At 41.5% G+C, this 25,587-nt stretch overlaps 1 protein-coding gene and 1 non-coding gene across 2 annotated transcripts in view; both read left to right on the top strand.

Moving 5' to 3' along the window:
* Window positions 1-25,426, top strand: part of atf6 (activating transcription factor 6) — a 91,654-nt gene extending 66,228 nt beyond the window's left edge. Inside the window, exons 13-16 of the mRNA XM_017723734.2 lie at window positions 44-111; window positions 4,181-4,292; window positions 12,031-12,115; window positions 24,636-25,426. Of these exons, the coding sequence (XP_017579223.1) occupies window positions 44-111; window positions 4,181-4,292; window positions 12,031-12,115; window positions 24,636-24,835 (465 nt within the window). The 3' untranslated portion in view covers window positions 24,836-25,426. The remainder of the gene's footprint in view (window positions 1-43; window positions 112-4,180; window positions 4,293-12,030; window positions 12,116-24,635) is intronic.
* LOC119263354 lies at window positions 18,541-18,665 on the top strand. The gene has a single exon (XR_005130268.1). It is a non-coding gene; the product is annotated as a U6atac minor spliceosomal RNA (small nuclear RNA).
* Window positions 25,427-25,587: the final 161 nt, after the last annotated feature.

Here is a 25,587-nt window from a genome sequence, read left to right as displayed (position 1 = left end):
GCTCTTCCTTCATCCTGCTCTTTGTTTCTGTCTTGGTTCTCAGAAAACGGGCAGCAAGAAAGTGGAGGTGGCGCAGATTGCGACTGTCCAGTATTCAGACTCTAATGAAAAGTAAGTGATGCTCATCAAGCATTGGAGTTTCTTCACATTCAAGTTAATCAGTGTTCTGTTTAAGGTGGAGTTTGATCAGAAATCCCTGTGTGGTGAATGAAATGAAAGTGAATGAAAAGTGCCGAGCACCACTTAGCATGATGCCACTTGGTAACTATTGAGGACCATTACACCATTATAAAGACATAAAGGAAGTCAACCAAAAATCCTAATATTGCTAAAAATGAATGATAATTTTTTAAAGCAGTATTAGGATTTTTAGTTGACTTCCTTTAAGCCTTTTTAATCATTTTAATCATCCTCAAAACCCCAAGCCAATATAGAGTCTAGAGTGCATATATCCAGCTAGACTCTAGTAGCAAGCTGCTTGCATCCGTTATTTATTTATTTTTTTTGACAAATATTTTACAGGTAGGTCTATTTCACCACAAGCAGTGCATGTGTACTGACACCTAGTTTAACCAATTTAGTTTTTCCAAAATATATTGGTTGTGTTCAGTGATGGTCTCCATCATATTATACAGGAACAGCCTTAATGAACTGTGTCCAACAGTGCACTGTATACTGCATACTGCACTCATATACACTGTATTCTCCTGTTTCGTGTGACATCACACTGTATAGGTGCCACCGTTTTGAGGACCGAATTGGGGAGTGACTGCGCTGTATGGTGCCTTCAATTTGCTGTGCTGTGTGAACGATTCACAGAAGCAGAGAAATGAGACACACAGACCTTTTAATTCAGTGTTTTCACTCCAGGTTTGGAGCCGCTGCACTGTATAGTTCAGTGTTTCTCACCGCTGTTCACACCTTGTTCAGCTCAAGGAGGGATTAATCAGCTAATAATATCAGGAATTTTAACCAGGAAACCACAGTTATGCAGGGCAGGGATTTCAGCACTGAAGCTGAACTCTGAACTAACTGCACTAGCAAACTTACAGAACCACATCTGTCGGAACACGACGTCGTTTTCTGACCCACGACATTCAGTCTGATATTTAACGTTCATGTTTCTCCATTCAACGTCATTTAAATCTCCAGAAACAGAGAGTAAAGTTATCCCGGCGGTCTGCGGCTCCGTTAGGGGACGACCGTTTATCTCTCAGCTGTTAACATCAGCTAAAGTTCTCTAATGGCCAGCATTGATCACATCTGTGTTAAATAGCTGATGTCGTTTCCCTCCTGTTATCCGAGTTTATCTCCTCTTTATGTAGCACCATGGAATCCTTTACCTACCCTGACGTGAAGAGCCGGTGGGTTTCTGGGCTTTTAAATGCTTTGAGAGACTCTCTGAAATAAAAGACATTCTGGTGCCTTTAAGGTGGAACTGGAAAATTCGAACAAGAAGCTGTCAAATAACTGAATTGAGAATTAGTGGTGGGCGATAATAAATAAATGCCCCCCTCTTTGAAGGCACATGATTCCCTAAATGTAACTAAAGCCCAGCAGTGAGGAACTAAACTTTACCCTCCTCTGCTGTCACTACAGACGGGCAGGGTCGCTTACAGAGCAGCGATAGTAGCTGTTAATAAGGTGATGCTCTTTTTATTAGAAGGTCCCATTTCATGGAGGAAGATTTCAACCACCCTGTAATTCAGTTTCAACGGGCAAGGTGACCCTTGAAAACAAGGGTAGGGGTAAAAATAAGAAGTGCAATTGGGCCTTAAATAATCATTGTATTGTCTGTCCTTTTGAAAAGAAATGTTTCAGGCTGCAGCACTCGTCAGGTCCCGCGCATAACTTTGAGCCTGGCAAAGATTCCATCACCTGCCTTTAAAGTCCATGTGTCAAACACAAGGTCTGTTGGCCACATAAGGCCTGCCACACAATCTTATCCAGCCAAAAGTATTTTAATTTTCTATTAATATTATCCCGTTTCACAGTGTGCTTCACTACAGTCCCCAGCATGCACTGCAACATAGTGTGCTCCGACTCTCCTACCCCAACAACAGTCACCTCAATTCCACACCAACATCACCAAAATGCATTTCAGCTGCAGTTTAACCAACATAAACACTTAACGTCAGCTCAGCAGCCCAAGTCTTAATGAATGTACAGCAAAGAAAGGATGCCAGGTGTGTAGTTCAAGCAAATAGGTAGGTTTAAATTCATTCAAAAGTACATTTAAATTTTGAATATTTTAAGTATTTATGTAATATCTCAAGTATAACAGCATAACATTAATTACAATGAAATAAGATCTGTTTTTTTTCTGGCCCACGGATTTGATGAGATTTTTTTAAGTGGATTTTACTGGTTGAGTTCGATGCCCCTGTAGTACATTGGCTGCAACTACAAAGCACTGACCTCCGCATGAGTGATAAAAGATTTTAAAATGAAGTGAGAGCTTGATTTACCAACATAGGCCAGTATTTCTAACAGAACATGCATTTAATGATTTGATTTCTATATCTTTTTAGAAAGATAGCCCTGCCCCGCTCATGTTTCAAGCTGAGCGTGGATGTAATGTTGCTATTTTTACACCTCCTTTCCTTCTTGCGTTATTTTTTTGGGCGATCTCACCGCTTTCCCTCAGAGTAAATCATGTTTTCTGGTTTGGCTGTCATTCCTCTGGCGTTGGCCCAGGGTTGTGCCAAATTAAGCTTGACTGCGTCACTCCACTGTCAACACACAGACGGCAGGGGAAAAACCACATTCGCGCAGGCAGGAAAATGTTTCACTATACAGTAAATTGATCTGAAGGTGATTGTGCATTTGTACAAGTTGCTAGGAAGTCGATTCATTCTGAATGGTTTTGTTTCGTGTTTTGATTATGATCATATGAGAGAGAAGTACGTTAGCTGGAAGTGAAAAATGGTATGACAACATTAATATTTCTTTTGTTCTGGCTGTTCTAACACAGAGCCCCTCTGGGGTCATTTGGAGAGGCTCTTAATGAAAACCTTTAATTTCTTACGCAAACAGTGGAGGTCATGGTGATTGTGATGTTTGTCAGATAAAAAAAATTGCTTATAACAAGTGAAAGGTAGTAGGTCCAGATTAATGTAACGTGAATGAGATCATGCATTGTGTAGCTGCTCAGAGCTTTTCATTTGTGCCACTATATTAGGTCACATCTACTATGTTTCCATGCAAATCATGAAGAAGTTTGTACCATGCAGATACCTCACTTGATTTTGCTGAAAAGCCGTTTCTCATTAGTGTTGGATGCACAAACATCATCGGCCAAGTTCGAAATTGGCCAATTTTTTCTCCAAACATGTAATCGGGTCAGTTTTTTTTATTCTTGTTTTGGCTGATCTGTGTTGTGGTTTTATTCTGTATATAACATGTCGGGTACTGGCACTACATTTAAATCCTTCTGCTTCATCAAGACAGTAGCATATTATGCAAATAGCACCGTTGGTTACTTTCAGTGTAGCATTTTATTTGGTTTTATGTTCTGATTCTGAAATAGCCGGACTGATTTCTTGTTTAAGAGGTTAAAATGCCAGGTTAACTTTAAAGATAAGGTGCTTTAAAGAGCAAATAATGTTGTTTATATTGTATCTTTGGCTAATAGAAAGTACTGAATATATGCCGGTGCAGTGGTTTTCACCCTGTGCTGGTACTGCTCTGGGGCTGTTTGCAATAATGTATTCATGTATGCATTAATTCATTTTTTTATTTAATCACAGAACTTTATTACAATATATAGACATCTAACAAAACAATTTTATGATCATTGCAGATCAATGCAAAGTGCTTCTCTTTTTGGTCGTATGGATTTCATCCATCATGGATAAATGGCGTGTTATGTTGCGTGATTGTATAGTCAAGTGGAATTCATTGGGCTACATTGATTATAGTGTTACATTTGTTTGTATTTTAATCAATTGGATTGGTTAAATCTTATTGGTCTTGGAACTATTTGAGCTCAGATGTGTAGTTGCGAGTTGGAAAAAGTTTTGTTTTACCTTCTGATTTAAAAATAAATATAAATAAAAAATTATTTGGTGAAACAGTCACTGGACAATTTGGGAGGTAATCTGAATTTGCAATAAGCAATTAAAAGCTCATGGTCTGGTATCTTTTGATTTATTTATTTTTTTCTCCCCCTTGTCTCTAGACGTCCAGGCAACGAGCTGCAAGTATACTACGCCCCTCGCCGCGCTTACAGCGACTTCTTTGATGAGATCAACCGACGGGGAGACACCTTCTATGTGGTCTCTTTCCGCAGGGTGAGTGCCTTTTTATTCTAAACTCTCACTCATTCGCTCAGTGTGTATGTGAAGATGAGCAGAGGTCATGAGAAACTTTTCTCTGAAACTGGAGCTTTGATATTTCATGGACTTCTCAAATAACTGCAAAACCAGACGTATTGGTTTTCCAAGTAACTGATGCTGTTTAAGTTGGCCTTGAGTTGAACCTAAAGAAATTATGTTACATCAATTCAACTCAGCGCTGCCTTAGTTGAGGTTTACTTTGTAGGAGCCTCTGGACTTTCAGCATTTTTTCAAAGTTTAGACACTTTATTATACACACCTGCCTCATTGGTACACAATGTAAGAGCAAGTATGAGATGATGGCTCGTCTGTTTTCATGCAGACTAGGTGGTAGTTATCTTCTAGCCCTTAATCATTGGTCAGTTTCTTACCACAGGTCCACTGTTTCCTGGATATTGTTTGATTGGTGGTCTGTTTTCAGGGTTTTAAAAAGTCCAAACACAGCTGTGCCTTATGAGATTTGTGAATTATAACTGTTACCTCTGGCTGCACTCTGATTGACAGATGAATGGTTGGATAGTTGGACAGATGGATGAACAGATGGATGGATGGGTAGATAAATTTATTGATAGATAATGGGTGGATGGATGGATAGACGGATGGATGGATAGACGGATGGATGGATGGATGGATGGATGGATGGATGGATGGATGGATAGACGGATGAATGGATGGATAGTTGGACGGATGGATGAATTGATGAATGGATGGATGGCTAGACGGACAGGTGGATGGATAGTTGGATGGAGGGATTGATGGATGGATGGATAGATGGACAGAGGGATTGATGGATGGATGGTTGGACGGGTAGATAGATTAATGGATGGATGGATAAATGGATAGTTGGATGGATGGATACATAAATGAATAGTTGGACGGATGGATGAATGGTTGAATAGATGGATGGATAGATGGATGATGGGTGGGTGGATGGATGGATTGATGGATGGATGGACCGGTAGATGGATGGATGGATGGATGGATGGGTGGGTAGATGGATGGATGGATGGATGGATGGGTGGGTAGATGGATACATAGATGGATAGTTGGACGGATGGATGAATTGATGAATGGATGGATGGCTAGACGGACAGGTGGATGGATAGTTGGACGGAGGGATTGATGGATGGATGGATAGATGGACAGAGGGATTGATGGATGGATGGTTGGACGGGTAGATAGATTAATGGATGGATGGATAAATGGATAGTTGGATGGATGGATACATAAATGAATAGTTGGACGGATGGATGAATGGTTGAATAGATGGATGGATTGATGGATAGATGGATGATGGGTGGGTGGATGGATGGATTGATGGATGGATGGACCGGTAGATGGATGGATGGATGGATGGATGGATGGGTGGGTAGATGGATGGATGGATGGATGGGTGGGTAGATGGATACATAGATGAATAGTTGGACGGATGGATGGTTGGTTGAATGGATGGTTGAATGAATGGATGAATGGTGGGTAGATGGATGGATGGATAGTTGGATGGATAGAATGATGGATAGAAGGATGGATAGATAGGTATGTAGATTAGACAGGGGTGGGTGTGGGTGTGTTTGTATTTTTTGCTTTTTTTATTTTTTAACTTCATTTTGCAGAACTGCTATAAAAGCAATAGAATATTCAAATTTGAGGCCATGTGTCATCATGAATAACATCATGGCTTTAATGATCTGTGAGCTGAGAATGGTCCAGCACCCAGATAATATCTAGTCAGTGATGTTCCTATCATGGTCCATTTCCAGTCATGGTTGGCGTAGAGGGGAGCTAATAAATTGTGCAGCAACAGAGGGACTGCAGTCAATAAGTGAAAACCTGCAGTGCAACTACATGGTCAGTATTTCTGATAGAATGGCCTATGCAATAAACTGACAGCTCAGTGGATTTTGGTGAAAGATATTGAGATGTTCTAGTTTCTTGTGTATATGTTTCTTAGTCCCAGTCATGTGACCCCTGCACTGCGTGCAGTTCCAACCTGATTCAGCTCACTGGCCAATTACCAAACCCTCAGAGCAAAGAAAACACTGAACTTTGCATTGCAGGGATCCCGCAGGACCGTAACTCAGAACCGCTGTCTTTGACAGTGTTTTCCCATGCATAGCAACAGTTCCACTGCCACTCCCACCACCTCCCCTGATTGTAAACAAATTGAGGTGCTGTTAATAAAGTATGTGAGAAGACGTTGAAGCTGAAATGCCAGGCTTTGGACTTGGCTCTCGCCAAAACCTCCACCCTTTTTAATTGAGAGAGGAGCCATATGGCCTCGCTCAGTGAAACACTGAACAGCTCTGCTGTGCTTCAGTGGGGTGCGAAGATGTGTCCAAGACAAAATGAGCCTGCACAAACAAGTGTACACTCACAGCGTTGGACAGCGTGAGGCCCACAAGGCCCTGTGTTTTGGGAGGTTTCAATCTGACCTCATTTGTAACCATTAGGACAAGGTTTTAGTGTTTTACCTCGTCTTCTCTTGTGGATTCGGGCTTGTTTGTGTTTCTCCCAGCACTCCAGCCATACCTGCTTTCCATTAAGCGCTCAGATGACGTGAATCATGTTGGAGGAAAGCTGATGATTGCTTTTGTTGCAGGGTCACACCCCCCCTGCACAACGTGGAGCAAATGCGCTCATTTTTTGATCTGTACTTAAATTCAAAATAAACAGACAACCGATGTCATGAGGTATTTCATCCATCTTATGAATTAGTGATGCAGTAACTCCCTCCCAACAGTAACTTCAGAAATATAAGAAACAAGAACACAGTCAGGTTTTTTCCCGATCTCAACCAAACTCTTCTTCAAGGACGTGACTAATACATGTGAAAACACTTCTGAGAGCTTGAGAGCTGTTTGCCTTCCTTCATGTAAATGGATGCTCCTTCCAAACAAAGGCCAATCGTCACTGGGTGTCCCAGTGGGCAACTGACTGACCGCTCTCGTCTTTGGGGGTCTTACTGAGAAATTGGTTGATGGTTTTGTGAGTCAGGCAACAATACATCAGCCCTGTTTACTCAGGAAGAAGCAGCAACTGAGGATTGTTTTGCCTCCCCTCTTCCACTCTGTTCCACTGAGATGTCTTGGACTTGTTGACTTCTTTCATAAGTAGCCCCCACCCCCTTTTATGCTTTTATGACCTATCCTTGTCTATGAAAGATGGCCTGATGGTATAGGTGACTTTTTCTTTGGCCAAGGCCAAGTTGAATAGCTGAGACGTTTCATCATGGACCTAATATCAGCATCGAAATTCCAGTTTGCGCTCTTCCGATGCTGGATGAGGAGAAAATGGATCTGAGCCTCTAAAGGCATTTTTGTTCAAAGAGCTATCAGTTGCTCGCATGAGCCCAAGGGTTTAATTTTCACTCCTTTATTTAACTTTGTGTATTAAACATGCTTCGCCTCTTTCTAATGTGAACCAGAGGCAGTATGTTCATTTCCAGTAACTTGAGCCAGATCTATCTGGTTTATATTTATCCTAGGAGTTTAAATGAAAGGCTTGTTGCAGCAACGCATGTTTCTTCCCAAAAGCTCGGGTAACTTTTATGAGACGAGGAGTGCCAGGATATAGACGGGAGAGATGGAAGACAAGCTGAATGGAAGGTGTTCTCTGGAGACTTGTAGAACACGCTGTATTAGAAGAAGGTCGCTGTGGTCGCGTTTTAATTTTTACATCCTTTATTAGCTTTTTCCTGCCCGGTTATTCGCTTGTATTTTGTTTCTTGGGTTGCGGGGTGTGGGTCTCGGTGGGGTTCCTTTCATGTGAGGAGGTTCCATTCCTTCCAGAGCTCATGCTGGACTTCATTTAAAATATCATGCTGGACTTGATATCTACTTTGAATTCATTCATATCTCAACTTTTCCAGCATGTTTCGTCATCATTGTAGGTTTTCCTCGCTTGCTTGTTGCTGTGCTACAACTTTGTGTCCTGAAAACTTTATAGGAACGTGTTTTTAAGTTTAATATGCAGCAATGTCACGAGATTTAGTTTTATGTAATTAATTTTGGACTATTTCTATTAGTCCTTTCCTTTTGAAACATTAGAGCTTTCATTGGGCCTTAAAATTTAGCCCTAATTCAAAAGCACCCTGAGAATTTTCTACAAGTCAGACCCAAACCACAGCTCCAAGTCTGAGCCGGGCCCGACCCCAACGGAAATACATCAGCTTTTTGTCTGAAACTGATCCGAGCCCAGTAAAGTTAATTAAAGTAAGTCCAAAACTGACTTAAACCTGCCCTGTTGTTACTAAATTTGTTTATTAAAAGATAATTTATTTGCTAACCTGGGACATGAGATCTTTTGTAAGTAAGTAAGTGATACTTTTTTGATCCCACAACCGGGGAAATTCCACCTCCGCATTTAACCCATCCGTGAAGTGAAACACCACATACACACTAATGAACACACACACTAGGGGGCAGTGAGCACACTTGCCCAGAGCGGTGGGCAGCCCTATCCGCGGCCCCCGGGGAGCAGTTGGGGGTTAGGTGTCTTGCTCAAGGACACCTCAGTCATGGACTGTCAGCCCTGGGGATCGAACCGGCGACCTTCCAGTCACAGGGCCAGATCCCTAACCTCCAGCCCACGACTGCCCCACGACTGCAGTTTGCTCATCAGAATAAAATCTTTCTTTGGTGACCTGATTCTACTGTACCACTGGAAGCTCCATACACACATTGCACCAGTCAAATCCCCAAACTGTACAGACAGGAAGGACAAATATCTGCCAAAACACAACACCTGTCATCTCGCTCTCACTATCTCACTGATACTCGAGAGAGCAGGGGGGGTGGTTTGTATGGAACCCATACGGAAAATGTGTCTGTCTGAAGCTGAACGATTCGCAGGGAGACAGTAAAGGCTATTAGAAACATGGAGCAGCATGTTATAGCCATCGCTTTGTGATATGTGACCTGGAACACGTGAGGCGAGTGGGACCAAATCACATTTCTGCGGGATCTGCTGCTTACATTAGAGAAAGAGAAGAGATGGAAGAGAAAGAGACAGGCAGATAGATAGACAGAAAGAAGAACCCTGCTAGGTTCATGCAGAGCAGTGTGAGGTCCTTTAACTGATGTATTTCTGCCAGCGATGAGGCCTTGAAACCCACGGCAAACAAATAACAAAACAAAGTTGAAGTTTATAGCAGTGCAATTTTCAAATCACAAGAGCTGTAATTTTCTTCAATTATAGCTGACACTCTTAAAATATACACCGATCAGGCATCACATTCTGACCACCTCCTGGTTTCTACGCTCATTGTCCATTTTATGAGTTCCACTTACTCTATAGGTAAACGTTGTAGTTCTACAGTTACAGACTGTAGTCCATCTGTTTCTCTGATGCTTTGATAGCCCCTTTTACCCTGTTCTTCAGGGGTCAGGACCCCCATGGACCCTAAGAGAGCAGGTACTATTTGGGTGGTGAATCATTCTCAGCGCTGCAGTAACACTGGTGTGTTAGTGTGTGTTATGCTGGTGCGAGTGGATCAGACACAGCAGTGCTGCTGGAGTTTTTAAACACTGTGTCCACTTACTGTCCACCCTATTAGACACTCCTACCTTGTCGGTCCACCTTGTAGATGCACAGTCAGAGACGATAGCTCATCTGCTGCTGCACAGTTTGTGTTGGTCATCCTTGTCACAGGATGCTGCCCACAGGACGCCGTTGGCTGGATATTTTTGGTTGTTGGACTGTTCTCAGTCCAGCAGTGACACTGAGGTGTTTAAAAACTGATTACCAGAAACCAATGGAAGTACTAAGAATTTAAGACGTTTCACCCCCTGGGTCTTTATTTATTAGTAAATATTATTTAGTATTTATTTTATTTAAGACTTGGTGCTGTGATGTTTAAGACGTTTGCTCTTTGAGAAGTGTCATTCATATCCCACAATTCATTTATTACACCTACTGGAACCTGTTTATTTAGTTCTGTGTAATCTTTTGTTAATTATATGTATCGTGCTTTTTTGCTTATGCTGAAAATGAATAACTTGTGCTTAATGGCAATTTTAACTGGAAATGAAGAAAGCGATATGGGGGGAAGGGTCTTTCTCTTTTGCACAGTGCTTTTAAACCTGTTTTTAATCTGACTGGCTGAGCGACATTTGAAGCTCTCACTGAATTTTGTATCAGTGCGCCCTGAAGTTCTTATCAAGAGAGTCCCCTTCTCTTCATGTGGCCTACAAACAGCATTTGAAGGGTTCATCACGATGCTCGCCTCCATAAAATCCACAGAGCTACAAAGCAGGTTTGTACAAATGCCTGGCTTTGAAGTTTGCTTTGTGCAGAGACAGCTGAGCTGTGAACCGTTATCCATCTGGAGGAGATCCAAACGCTCTATCAGATTTACGGCTGAACTTGGTGGCCTAACTCTTTGATGTATGACATCGTCTGTAGCGGTGCCCTGTTTTCTCATTCACGTGTGTCATTTATGCTGTGCTGTTACTCTTTAACTCATCATATCATTTGCCAGTCGTTCATTCAGCTGTCTGTGGGGAAAGTTTGGGTTTTACTGAATGGGGAAAAACTCCCACTCTGCAGTGCTGGACGAAGTACCCAAGGTAAAATATTACTCCAGTAAAGGTAGACGTTCCTCCCTTTAGACCTCCACTTGAGTAAAAGTACTAAAGTATTTACCTTCAAATGTACTTAAGTATAAAGTAAAAGTACTAAAAGAGTAATTATGGCTCTGATGTCCTGTTATCATTTTTATAACAAGACTCACTTCATGAACTGATTTTAGGTGAAAATCCTCCAGTGTCTCTCTTGGTAAACCAGTCTTTTAATAGAACGTCATTAATTAGTGACGCTGACGTCTATTAAAATGATCATAAGCACAAAACACTGAAGGTAAACAGTTTCCATCAGGGAGAACCGAGTGGCTCTGAAATCACTTTTTACACACAAGCAAAGTTTCAGTTTCAGATTTATTTACAACTTAGTTCCAAGTTTAAGTTTAATAAAAACTGGCTTTAAACTCAGGATCACAGATGAGCTCCTTTACTATGTTGATCTGTAGGTCTCTGTTCATAAACATAAACCAGCCCAAACTAATTTACTATAAAATGAAATGGTGTTTGTATAAATTCAGAAAAAAGCCGCGTCAGTCACGACTGCATATGTGGACATATTTCTATATTGTGCTCTATTTACACAAAGTTAGGTTAGTTCATCATTTATGTTGAACAGACTCTCCCAAATCTTTACGCTGCTGCTCTGACGTTGAACCGTGTGCTGCACTGGGTCAGTATGACCAACAGGTCAAAACAAGCTCTAAACAAAGTGACCGCTGTGCCCTGATTGGTGCTCTTGCTTTGTGCTTCTTTTGTTTTGACACGTTACGTTTTTATACACACACAAACCAAAAGGAACGACAGATTTCTCAAAATGTAGTGGAGGAAAAAGTCAGATATTAGACTTTGAAATGTAGTGGAGTGAAAGTAAAAAGTCGCCCAATAATGGAAAAACTTCAGTACAGATACACGAAAAAATACTTAAGTACAGAAACTAAATACCTTTACTTAGTTACTGTCCACCACTGTCACTCTGACATGACATGGTTTCCTAGAGCTATTGGGCAGCTTTCATGTAAAATGCCATGCCTGGCCATGTTCTCTTCTAAACTGGCATCTTGTGATTCATAATATGTTGTTTGTAGTAAAATCTCTTGCCTCTCTTTCTGCTTCAGGATCACCTTCTTCTTCCTGCCACCCACCACAACAAAGGAAGCAGGCCCAAGATGACCGTGGTGCTGCCAGCGATGAACATCAATGGTGAGAGGATTTTTTTATTTTCTTATAGAGAGCGCTGTAAAATTATCAGCTATCTGTTTGTCATAAATCCACTCTTTCTCTTAGCCAGTTGCTTCGGAGACAACAGAAACATTTTGCTTTGGTGATGCTTTAGCGAAGTGAGCAAAACCACCTGTTAATTTTGGAAAATGGACAATTCGATTTTGGGTTTTGGTTCCCCAGCCAGATGTCTCTGGCCAGGCCGTGGCCATCCCTCTGCTTTCTTTGCCTTTTCTGCAGTGTGCCTGGGAGGTTATCCAGGTTAGCTCAGAGGATAACGATGATAACATGTAGGCTGCTTATCAGGGCTGATCTGCATATGGATCTGACTTATTGTGTGCGCTCAACCCATCGACAGTTCATCTGTTCCAGATGTTTGTTTTTTTTATCTTTTGCTTACATTCACAAAAGTCATTTTGCAGACTCAGCATTTGGATTCATCTTTCACCTCTCAGTTTCTATTTGGTGTCATTAGGGCTACAAAGTCGTTCTACGTTATTGATGAACAAATACATTTTCTGATGCACCATTTATTTAGGAAAGACAAAGTGGACGAGATTACAGCCAGATGAACCGCTATGTTGTGAGCAAATAGCACTGTGGTGGAGGTTGGCGATATGGTGCAAGTATCATGATACTTCAAGGACATTTCAGGATGCACAATAGGTCACTATTTATTTTCTGAAATCTGATATGCTGAAACAGAAAAAGAAGCCGTTAGTCATTAGTGCCACAAAGTAAAAATGTACAAAAATATTATTTCACATACTTTATTACACTAAATTCAATTTAACAAGCTTTAGGAGCTCTTTCTAATGAAACATGCCACTGGGCCATTTTCTAGAACAATCCAATCTGTCTATTCTTATCAGGAGAGGGCTGCTGTGGCTACAGGTTTTCACCCCAAACAAGCTGGAGGACACCTGACCCCACTTGTTTAATCAGTTGATCTTGATCTTCAAACATCTCATTTGGTGACGTCCTGCTTTGTTGGATTGAAAACCTGCAGCCACAGCGGCTCTTTGCAGATAACATTGGATACCCCTGTTCTAGAAGTGCAGATGAACAGGTGCTGAGCATTTATCATTAATATATATCGCTGCTATCTGAGAAAAAAACTTGTATCTCCATTTCTGTCATTTTTCAGTTTTCAACATAATGTGAAAATGTCTGTTGCTCTTTACATTGTGTGTAAATTTCATGATAAATGGACCAAAAGAAGCGGCCCAGAATTGCTTGAAAAAAAATCTGGGACCATTGACTTACATTATAAGTACAGTAAGGTTTTTTTCCTTCTCCTGTAAAGTTACCATTTTGGACATACAAGGTTTTTTCTGACAGCAGCGATATGTTACATCATTAACATGTTGATTCTCAATGTCTTTGACCAAAAACTGTATGAACAAGGAGGACGAGAAGGACAGACCAGTGCTGATCCCCTCCATAGTGACTTGATGAATAGTACTTCATTACTGTGCTGCGCTTTTTCTTCGTGGAGTGCTGCGGGTACAATGAGGTTTATAAATCTGGCCAAATGCAAAAAAAAGTACTGCACTTTTTTTCCAAGGCTGAAAACCTTGAGGAACAGCCAATATTTATCTTATATTGCTAAGCTTTAAAATGATGGATGGATGGATGCATGGATGCATGGGTGGATGGATGCATGGATAGATAGATGCATGGGTGGATGGGTGCATGGATAGATGGGTGGATGGATGCATGGATAGATGGATAGATGCATGCATAGATGGATAGATGGGTGGATGGATGCATGGATAGATAGATGGATGGATGCATGGATAGATGGATGCATGGATAGATGGATGCATGGATGGATGGATGCATGGATGGATGCATGGGTGGATGGATGCGTGGATAGATAGATAGACAGACAGACAGATACTTTATTGATTCTGAAGGAAATTTAGCAGCCAGTAGCAAACACACAACACTACAGTAATAGTAATAAGGGTGTAGACATATAACAAGAATACATATACCAGATCCTGTCTACAGGCATGTATACAAATAGGAAAAATACAACAATCTGTGATAAAATCTATGACCTGAGCTGAGGGATGCAGTGCAATAATGACTGTACAAGAAGTTACAGGTAAAGGCATATAACGACCACTGAATGAATAAGCATGTGCAGATATTGTACCAAATAAAGTGTCCAGTGTCCAGATGTGCAAGAAGCGCAATGAGGTATGCAGAAAGTTCAATATGTGTAGATGGATGAAGAAACACGAGATAAGCATGAGACGAGATTCAGATTCAGTCCTCCTCTCTCTTTACCCTTCTATTCTGGCCCCCCTGGAAAGAGTTGAAGAGCCTGATGGCTCTGAGGACAAAGGATCTCCTGAATCTGTCGGTTGAGCAGCTCTGTGACAGCAACCTGCCACTAAACATGCTCCTCCTGTCCGTGATGATGGTGTGCAGAAGGTGGCCATCATCCTCCATAATGGAGAGCAGTTTGTGTAATGTCCTTCTCTCAGCCACCTTGACTACAGAGTCCAGTTCCGCACCAACCACTGACCCCGCTCGCCTGACCAGCTTGTCCAGTCGCATCTCGTCTCTCCTTTTTATGCCTCCTCCCCAGCACACCACAGCATAAAAAGACAGCTGGCGACCATGGTCTGATAGCACATCTGCAGGAACTTCCTACAGATGTTATAGGACCTCAGCCTCCTCAGGAAGCGGTCAGTTTGATTTAAGATGAGCATCTAAATGTTGGCTATTCTGCTCACACTACTCAAACACAGCCCACTACATCTCATCACACATTGCGAGTGTGTACTTTTAGCATAGGTTTATGGATCTAATCAGATTTCTTTTTTCACTTTAAATATCTGGCTGGTATCGTCTGGATTATGATAGTTTTGAGACATATTTGTTTATTTGATATTGTGAGAAATGGCAGCCTCAGTGACAGAACTGCCAAATCAGACCCATGTAGGTCAAACCCCATTCAGACAGTGACTCGTGACTGAACATCTGTTTGAAAAGGTATTTGGTGTAGTTTTTTTTTGTCTCCCACACTTTGACTGTGCATTTTTTTAATTTAAGTATTTTAACCATTTTTTCCAGTTCAGTCCTTACTGCGCAATTACAGCAAGACAGGTTTTAGACTGCCTAAATTAGTGTTTAATAAGCGTTGAAAGTGTTTGAAGATATTAATGGACCTCCCAGGTGAGCTCCCAGGTGAGATATTACTGAATGGTATCTGGCAGGAGATGAGCGTCTGTGCAGAGCAACTTGTGGACCTATTATCAACTTATGGACCTATTGTCCTTATGTTATACCCGTGTGTGTGTGTGTATGTATATATATATATATATATATATATATATATATATATATATATATATATATATATATATATATATATATATATATATGTGTGTGTGTGTGTGTGTGTGTGTGTGTGTGTATGTATGTATATATACATATATATATATATATATATATATATATATATATATATATATATATATATATATATATAGTTGCTATTTTAAAAAAAAAAACTCAGTCAATTTGAACACCATTTGAACACGACTCCTTTACATTGAGTAAAATCAAACTTCTCCAGAGTCAAACTTGTTTACGTTAACTTGCATAAAAAGCTGTTTCTGGCTTTTGTTACCGATATTACTTTATTTCAGGTTCCAGTGAATCAAACATTGTGTCCTGGTCCATTTTTTTTATTTTGCCCTAAGAGCTTTCAACATTTGGCACCCCATCCTCATTCCTTTCCTCTCTATAGTTTTACTTCTCTCCCTCCGTCTCCTGGCTATGGTCGTGCTATCAGATGAAATCAGAGCTGATTTAGGAGTCGGTGATACCCTCACTCTGCCATCAAGGACCTGTGGGGGTTTGGGCCTTTTGAAAGAGAAGATGGATGAAGCTAGAGGCCATTCATCCTCCTTTATAACTCTGTTCTTGCCCGGAAAGCCTGCTGAGCTTGTGTTGGTACTGGCCGACGCTTGGCAAACAGCGAAGTCAAATAGTGTCCTCGTAACTGCCCTGACCAAACGATCTTGAACTGCAAACAATGGGCTCCTTCAGGAAGTAATATAAGTCTTTGGCTTGAATAGCACGGAGCAGAAATGAACATTTGGAGCCGTGTGCTGCCATATTCAGGCCATATGTCTGAACATGCATTCTCTTAAAGAGTTATTTCCTGTTTCTGTTTTGATATGCCATTCAAATGTTATTACGTAAAACAAGTAAAATAATTCATTGCAAATAATCACATTAATCACAAAAAGGAAGATGGACTATCTTATCAGACCATTTAAAGTTACTCCTCACGTTCTTGCAAATTACCATAGATATTTGTATCTAGATGGTGCGTTGGGTCCTGCCATGTTGGGGAGGTCAACATCGCTGCTAGACTGCATTCAATACCATCACAGAGCGGCAGTTTAAGAAAGTGTGTGGTGTTTGTGTAGATATGATCGTGTGGCTGGTGAAGCTCAGAGAACCTGTTGATGTGACTGTTAGTCCTCTGGTTTTATATTAAGCTTAATTCATTTAATAGTCAATTAAGGGTCTTGACTTTATGTAGTAGTTATTTATTTACAGTGAAGTTATAGCATTCCTTAATCTGTGTAGATATTCATAATAGATTAACGTTAGCACATTCTTACACGAAGGTGAAGTCAGATTCTTATTTGCCAGCTTCTTGTTTGAATTTTCCCGTTCCACCTTAAGTGGTGCAGCTTCAGAGACCAGAAAGTGACCACCGCATATTTAAGGTGGAACAGGAAAACTCGAATAGAGCTGGCCAATTTGAAGCCAACTTTAGCTTTAACTTCTTCCTGTGTTTTGGGGGTTTCTTTTATTTTTATGTGTATTAAGATCAGAAGTGATTCACTCATTGCTGAATTTGCTGATGTGTGTGTTTGTGTTTCTCGTGCTAAACTTGGTTTTTAACATCAGGTGCAGACTGAACTCTCCTGTTGGTCTGGGCGGCTAATTAGCACAGTTATTAAAGAAAATGGGTTCAGTAATAAGGAAGTAGTGGCTGATTTAATCCTGAGACTCATCGTCTCTCAATACAAGTGAATTTGTTCACAAGCAGATCTTGACGCCTCTAATATGGCGGACATGCCAATGTATCGCCTCAGATAGAGAACAACAGACAACGCGGTGTCTAGGTATGGATATCTATGGCAAATTACACACAGCAGTCACACAGCGCTGACCAGTCAGGCAAATAAAGATTTCTATTGTTCATGCACAATACTTTTACACCAACCATCTCCATGTCCACCTTCACTACATCCATAAACCTTCTCTGAGGTCTACCTCTTCTCCTTCTGCCCGGCAGCTCCATCTCCAACATTCTTTGCCCAACATATCCACTATTCCTCCTCAACACATGTCCAAACCATCTCAACCTGGCCTCTCTGGCTTTATCTCCAAACTGCTCCACCTTCACTGTCCCTCTGATCTGCTCATTTCTAATCTTGTCCATCCTTGTCACTCCCAACGAAAATCTCAGCATCTTCATCTCCGCCACCTCCAGCTCAGTCTCCTGTCTTTTAGACAGAGCCACAGTCTCCAAACCATACATCATAGCAGGACACACTACTGTCTTGTAAACCTTCCCTTTCACTCTTTCTGCTATCCTTCTGTCACACATCAGCCCTGACACCCGTCTCCACCCACTCCATCCTGCCTGCACCCTCTTCTTCACCTCTTTTCTACACTGTCCATTGCTCTGGATGGTTGACCCAAGATATTTGAAGTCATCCACCTTTATGACCTCTACTCCTTGCATCTTCACCTTTCCACCTGCCTCCCTCTCATTCACACACATGTATTCCGTCTTGTCTCTACTGACCTTCATTCCTCTCCTCTCCAGTGCAAACCTCCACCTCTCCACATTCTCTTCCACTTGCTCTCTGTAGAAAAAAGCTCCTGGTTGGAAGTCTCTGATATTGTGTTTCCGGTGAGTTAAAGACAGCACTGAATCACGGTTATAGATGGTTTTGTGTTGGTTGTATAGCCAGGTTGTGAGAGTAGCCTACTCGAGTAGAGAATTTATTATATTATAGTTTATTTGAAATCCACAACTGTAGGACCATTGTAGACTTGACACCCCCTCAAACTGCAAGGCACTGACGAAGGAAGTGAAGGAATTGGAGAAAGAATTCCATACCATGTGCAGGGGACATGTACTGTAAGGGTCAAACCAGAAAAAAGCATTAACCTTCAAACTTGGAAAGCACAAGTAATTATGCATTAATTTTACATAGCTGTGTAATATCTCAATACATTTGGTTTGCATTCCATATCGACAGATTAAAGCCTTCACTTCTGACCTGTTTCTAAAGCTGTTTCACACCATGACATCAGAATTACCATTTTAGTCGTGAAAACGGGACGTTTTTAGTGTGTTGTATGGAAGGAGGGAAGGTTAGCACTCCCCTTGACAAGGATGGAAGAGGTCCTAGTGGCCTTACAACACATATATGGTTAAGGCATTGCCACGTTCTTCATGGCATCTCTAACCACGTTTGGGGGCAATCATGGGCTGGAGGTTAGGGAACTGGCCCTGTGACTGGAAGGTTGCCAGTTCGATCCCCAGCGCTGACAGTACATGACTGTGGTGTCCTTAAGCAAGGCACCTAACCCCCAAATGCTCCCCGTGCGCTGTGGATAGGGCTGCCCACCATTCCGGCCAAGTGTGCTCACTGCCCCATTGTGTGTTGTGTGAAGTTTCACTGCACTGATGGATTAAATGCAAAGGTGAAATTTCCCCATTGTGGGACTAATGAGTACCCACTTAAAATCAGTAAAAGTACTTTTGCTAAATTTCTTTGCATAAGCTGTGAAGCGAAAGATTTTATAAGGGTTTAACTGGCCCTGAATGTTGCAGCGTTAGAGGGAAGACAAGCACAGACCCATCAGTCCAAACAGTCCCATTATAGTTCAGTTTGTTGTAAAATTTTCCAGCTACATGCTGCATTCATTTTACACGACCTGCATATAAATGGCTTTCATATGCCTTTCCTAATAGTGTGTTTTGGTGTCCTAAACAAAAGAACCATGTGGGATTTTAACATTTGCCAGCAGCTGTTTCTGTGTTTCTTTAATCCTGGTATCCTAGTTTGGGTCTGATTGTGCCACTTCATATAAATGATCCTGCAGAGACAAAATTACTGCCCTTCTGTCATTTTACTGTTGTTTTACTTCCATGTGAGTGACCATATGAGGAGGATGGGGCTATACTTTGTTGCTGCTTCCATTTTACTGTTTTGGTGCATTGCCACATTCTGGGTTAGTCATCTCTTGTGCTTTGTTTCAGAAGTCTGTGGGCTCTTCTGGACTTTTTAGCCCACTGTAAACAGCACTGTCTGTTTTTTGTTCTGGTTTTAATTTTTGTTTTATGGCCCTTCTGTTTCTGTTGTCAAAAACAGAACTCATGGAGGATTTTATAAGCCCATACAGGCATACATATTTGACTGGCTCAGAGTAAAAACAAAAAAAACATTAGAAATATAAATTAGACATTTCCATTCAGCTCTGCTGTTACATCCACTAAAATAACTCAAGCTGCTCATTTCCTCTACTGTCCAGTTTCAACTTGGTCAAGCATCATTTAGTACCATAGCTTAGTGAGATATTTTAATGTAGAAATAGACCGATCAGGCATAACATTATGACCAGTCTAGTCCAAATAGTATCTACTCTTTGAGGGTCCATGGCGTCCTGACCATTGAAGAACAGGGTAAAAGGGGGCTAACAAAGTATTAGAGAAACAGGTGGACTGCAGTCTGTAACTGTAGAACTACAAAGTCCACCTATAGAGTAAGTGGAGCTGATAAAATGCACAATGAGTGTAGAAACAAGGATCATAATGTTATGCCTGATAGATGTATCTGTGCAGCTCCATCTGCAAAGGCAGTTCTGGGTGTAATTGGTGTTTTGAACCATAAATCTGAGAATTTTGAGAAAAATCCTTTAGGGACCACCATGTTTGTGTGAATGTCACAGGCATTGCAAACTGCATCAAATCAGATTGACAGCAGCAGATCTTTTTCTCTGCTAGAGACCAGTGCCACTACTGTTGCATGTGATCTTAATTAGGAAGCCTCACAAAGTCACACTGGCACTAATTAGGGCTGTCACTCTCAGCCATGCCTTTTTTGGCTAGTGTCCACCTGCCTGGGTAGCAGGAACGTAGCAGTCGACGGGGGGCCCATGTCAAGCGAGAGGGATTAAGACGGAGGGAGGTTTGGGAGATACTTCAGAGCTTTGCTCTTTGAAGTGCATTAACCTCAACCTCATTAGAAACATACACGCCTGTGACCCGTAGGTCACTGTGTTTACTTAATCACAACCTGGAGTGGATTTTAGACAGTTGTTTGCTAATAACAGGAAAAGTAGAGGAGGCAATGGATAGGGCAAGATGGAGGCAGATAATCCGCTGTGGCGACCCCTAAAGGGAGCAGCCGAAAGAAGAAGAAGAATAAGAAGAAGTTTGCTAATAACAGGAGCAGCTAATGGGAAATTTGCCAGAAGGGGCCTCTTTGTTTCTGTAGCGAGTGGGGCGAGAGACATTACTGAGGTATTTAGGAGATACAGTGGGTAAAATGTCATCATATGGTGTGAACATTCTCAGAGTTGAGCCGTTTTGCTACAGGCATTTTTAATAGATAAGGGCAGTTGAAAAATTGTTTTTGAACAGCTTTGACTCCAGAAAAAACAGCATTATGTCTCAGATCTGGTGAAACTGAACATCAGACCAGACGCCCTCAGATCAGACAGCCTCAGAGAAAACTGTGAAAACATTATACTGGCATTTATATCGAGATACACACTGGTTTTCTAAGTTATACCAACCAGTATGTGCTTGACCAGGCTTACATTTGGTCTGATACCTTTTCTCTGAGGCCATTTGGTCTGAGCACCGGAGCTGTGGGCAGCCCTATCCACAGCACCCGTCGGGCAGTTGGGGGTTAGGTGTCTTGCTCAAGGGCACTTCAGTCACGTACTGTCGGCTCAGGGGATTGAACCGGCAACCTTGTGTGTTGCACAAACAGTGGTCGGTATAAATGTTCACATTGTTTTTCCAAAAATTACCTTGGTTCTGCTGCTCCATTTAAGGTGGAACAGGAAAATTTGAACAAGAATCTTGTGAATGTCTGACTTCAGCTTTGTATCACTGAAGAATTAGCGGTGGGCGATAATAAATAATTGCCTCCCTGTTTGAAGGCGTATGATCACTAAATGTAACTAAAGCCCAGCAGTGAGGAGCTGAACTTTACCTTCATCTGCTGTCACTGCAGACAGGCAGGGTCGCCTACAGAGCAGAAGAAGAAGAAGAAGCGGGATTAGGCCCTGCCTTGGCTAGTTGACTAGTCATGCTCTTAGATTTATTTTGGATGTGACAAAGGTGGTCTGGACTACAGCCCTAGTTAAAGCCACAGATGGTACAGTCTGCTTCACAGGTTAAAAGTTTGAGGCCAAAGCGAGGATAGGACTCACTAATGCATCCAACAGGTATAGCTGGAAAAAGAATATAGAACTAACCTACAGTGAACCCCTCTGCCTTTCTTGGCTCACACATGTTTGCTATAAACCAGAGGAAGCTATTCTGCTGCCCATATGTAGTATTTACATGTGTGTGCATCAGACTCTTCTTTCTATCATGAAGACCGTTGGCCATGTGTCTCTGGTAACGCTGTAGTTTGTATTCATTACTCTATAAGAGATTTCTCCGTAAATACCTTGCAGACTGTCTGAGGATGTCTGGGTTTCCATAAATACTTTGCAGACATGAACAAGCAAAAAACAACGAGGTATTGTTGTCCGGCTTTATTTAGGTGGGAAGAAATGGACCCAGGAGCATTACTGTAACCAAAAGACATTGTCTCATGCTGGTTAAACCCAGAATTTTGACTTTGTTGTACTGTCAAAAGGTATTTTTCCACTGGGCAGTATGGTTACTAATCCATGGTCACACATTTTGTCATCATTACACAGCCAAGAGAACTGTAATATGCCCGTGCTACACTTTCGTTGCCTTTTACGTGCTAAGCGTATCGAACCGGAACATATGGGTGGACCTAATTAATAATCGAGACTCTGTAGACAGACTAAAAAGCTTTGTGTCAGATATTTTTCAGTGAATGTCGCAAAGTTTTCTACAAGTAAATCATGAAAAAACTGAAATATTGATTGTTGTTACAGAAACCCAGAGAAAAATTATTTGAGAAACTTGGTTCTTTAGCTTCATATACCAAACCTGAAGTCCGAAACCTGGGTGTGATCTTAGACTCTGAGCTCTGTTTTATCTGCATATAAACACAGTCACTAAAGTAGCTTTTATCATTTGAGAAATTTGGCTGAAGTTCAGCCTTTTCTCTCTCAGAATGATACAGAACGATGCAATCTTGTTCAAGCATTTGTTACAGCAGAGTTGATCACTGTAATGATCTTCTTACTGAACTTCCCAAGAAAATGATGCGTCCCTTACAACTCGTACAAAACACACCAGCATCCTAACAGAAACAGCATAGAGAGATCAGATCAGTCCCTCTTTAAAAGAGCTGCACTGGCTGTCTGGATCATTCAGGATAGAGTTTAAAGCTCTGCTACTAGTTTTTAAAGCTCTAAATGACCTTAAAGCAGCGCATCACAGAGTTTCTGTCTATGATCTTAGATCTGCTGATACTGACCTTCTAAACACCTGTAAAATACAGAAAACGTTGTACACCTTTTGCTTCTAAACTGTGGAGCTCAGTTTACCTTTTATTAGACAGTCAAGCTCAGTGTCACTTTTCAGAAGCATCTAAAAACAAATCTCTAACTCAGCATTTAATTAAAACTCTACATCTCATGGTGTATTATTGTATTATAATTATTATTATTAAGGTGATCGCTATTAAAAAAAAACTCTAGCTATGTAGAATTGCTATCTGTGACTTATGACATAGAACCAGACTCAGAATAATGGCCCAGTGTTTTTATGCAAGCGGCACGATGGGTATCGCCGTTGCCTCACAGCAAGAAGAGCCTCGGTTCGATTTCCTGGCCGGGCGACCAGGGTCCTTTCTGTGGGCATAAACCGGGTTCCTCAGTTTCCTCCTGTTGTCCAAAAACATGAAGTCAGGCCAATTAGATGTGGTAAATTGCCCCTAGGCGTGCATGTGCATGTCTGTCTTTCTGTCTGCCCTGCAATGGACTGACGGGCTGTCCAGGGTGTATGCTGCCTTCCACCCGATGACCGCTGGGATAGGCTCCAGCACCCCCTGCGACCCTGAGGGAGAAGCGACTTAGAAAATGTGTGTTTTTTTTTTTTTGTTTTTTTTTTTGTGTGTGTCCATAGAGATCCAGTCAAATCACACACTCCTACTTTCTGTAGCTTTCTAAGCTATATTAAAAATGATAATGTACTAAAATATGGTGATCATCATGACATAGAAGTTGCTGAGCAGCTCCTACCCTGTCATAATGGTGAGAGGAGGCAGCAGATAAGGGTTTTATCTGTTAAAAACAGATAAAAGCTTTGATTTGTGACTAAACCATCTGCAAGTTTTAAAGTTGGTATAAAACATCGAAAAAGAGAAAGAAAAGGGCTGATATTCCCATCTGAAGTAGAGGAGATGAGGTGGTGATTTGACTCCCAGATGTTTGTGCTTCACAAACACTATGCCTGTGATGCTGACGTGTTGCATCTGGTGTGAATTCAGAGTAAAAGATAAATCAGAACTCGAAGCTCCTCCATTGTTGCTACTGTAAAGGCTGGATCTGTGTGAGAAATCTTGCGACCACACAAGCTGAAGGTAATTCCGCCTACTTTCACGGATGTTATGCACAGGGAACCGGACACAGGTACTTGACCAGGGTATGGATAGGTTTGGGTTCACATTTGTAACCAAACCGCGATGTTGTGGTGGAAATACAGCAAATAAGAGACAGATAACTCCTTCATTATCACACCTGCCAAGACTTTCTAGTACATCCAGTCCCTGTTTACTGCAGGATGTTCAGTCTTGTTCATCCATCTTGTGTAATTAGACCGCAGGTTTCCTCTTGGTTGTGTAACCCATAACAATGGGGGTACTTAAAGCTGACCTGCCATGGATTGTTTAGTTCTGTTGATTGTTTGGACAGTGTTCTAAGAATCAGAGATCCTCTCACATCCCTTTCGTCGATCGGTCCAGACCGTTTTGCCAGGGGACCTGATCCCAATTTATGTGTGAGTCATCTGTTTGTGTGTTGGGTTCATTGCTATGGGAAGATAAAGGCTAGCATGTGACTCACCTCGGGCTTTGTGTCCAAGGATGGCGTCCTGAAATGCCACTTAACCTCTGACCGCCTGCAAGACGGCCTGAATCTCAAACATTTCTTGAGCTGGATAGTCACACTGCCTTTCCAGAAGTACAAACACATGGGTTTAAATGAACATCTGGTGAACAGTCTTGGATTAATGTTTGGTGTTTTTTTTACTAAAAAGTACTTTTTTTTTTTTTCATTACAGAGAGTGTGATCGAGGACCGAGAGTTTGAGGTGATGATGCAAATTGACTGTGAGGTTATGGACACAAGGATCCTGCACATCAAGTCCTCCAGTATCCCACCAGTCTTGCGGGTTAATGAAACCGAGACCGGCTCTTTCTACCGCTCAGCACCTACCAACAACCAAGCAAAACCTCCTGTTGTTCTCATGGGTTCTGCTTAACTAAAGCAGGATATAGTTGCCAAAACTGTGATCAATGCAACAGAGTTTTACTTCTGATTAACCCACTTTTACACTGTTAAACCATTTTTGTTGGGTAAATTTGTATCTCTATTCTGCTGGATAGAACAGTTGTCTTAAATGAAGGAAGTGCTATTAAATAAGCCTCGATTTTTCAGTGGTCAAGACCAGTGTTGTCAGCAAAAGGCTGGAGTAGTTGCATTTTTTTTATTCCAACAAAGTAGCATCATGCCTGGTCAGTTGTTTGAAGACTGAAAATAATCTATGAAGCAAATAAAATCAGATCGCATGGGTTAAAATGAATCCTAGCAGCCATACCAGCCTTTTGCGAGTAAGATTAGACCCCCTGGTGTAGACAAACTACATTCTTTTTCAGCTTATATTTTCATCACTGGTGAAGGGAGGGAGCCCCCCCAGCCTCTCTGTACGTGGCCAAGTACAGTAGAGAGAATCTGGGCCCCAAAACCAGTAATTGGTGAATAACCACAGGGGACCTAGGACTGAACCTTGAGGTACCCCTTTGTAAGACACATGCTACAGCTGCACCATTAAACTCATCATACATCCAGGTTACAAGCCCATTCCAGTCTTTTAAAGTTAATTCCCCACATAAATGATTTGATTATTGTAGAGACTTAGTCATGAATATTCTCTCAGGAAGCAATGTGTAGTTGGCAAACCACTCAGATTTGAAATGTCATGTTGTTGGTTCATTTTTTATGTTTTTGTTATGT

This window comes from Pygocentrus nattereri, chromosome 4 (assembly GCF_015220715.1).
Source record: "Pygocentrus nattereri isolate fPygNat1 chromosome 4, fPygNat1.pri, whole genome shotgun sequence".
NCBI lineage: Eukaryota > Metazoa > Chordata > Actinopteri > Characiformes > Serrasalmidae > Pygocentrus > Pygocentrus nattereri.
This window is presented reverse-complemented; position numbering and strand designations above follow the sequence as displayed.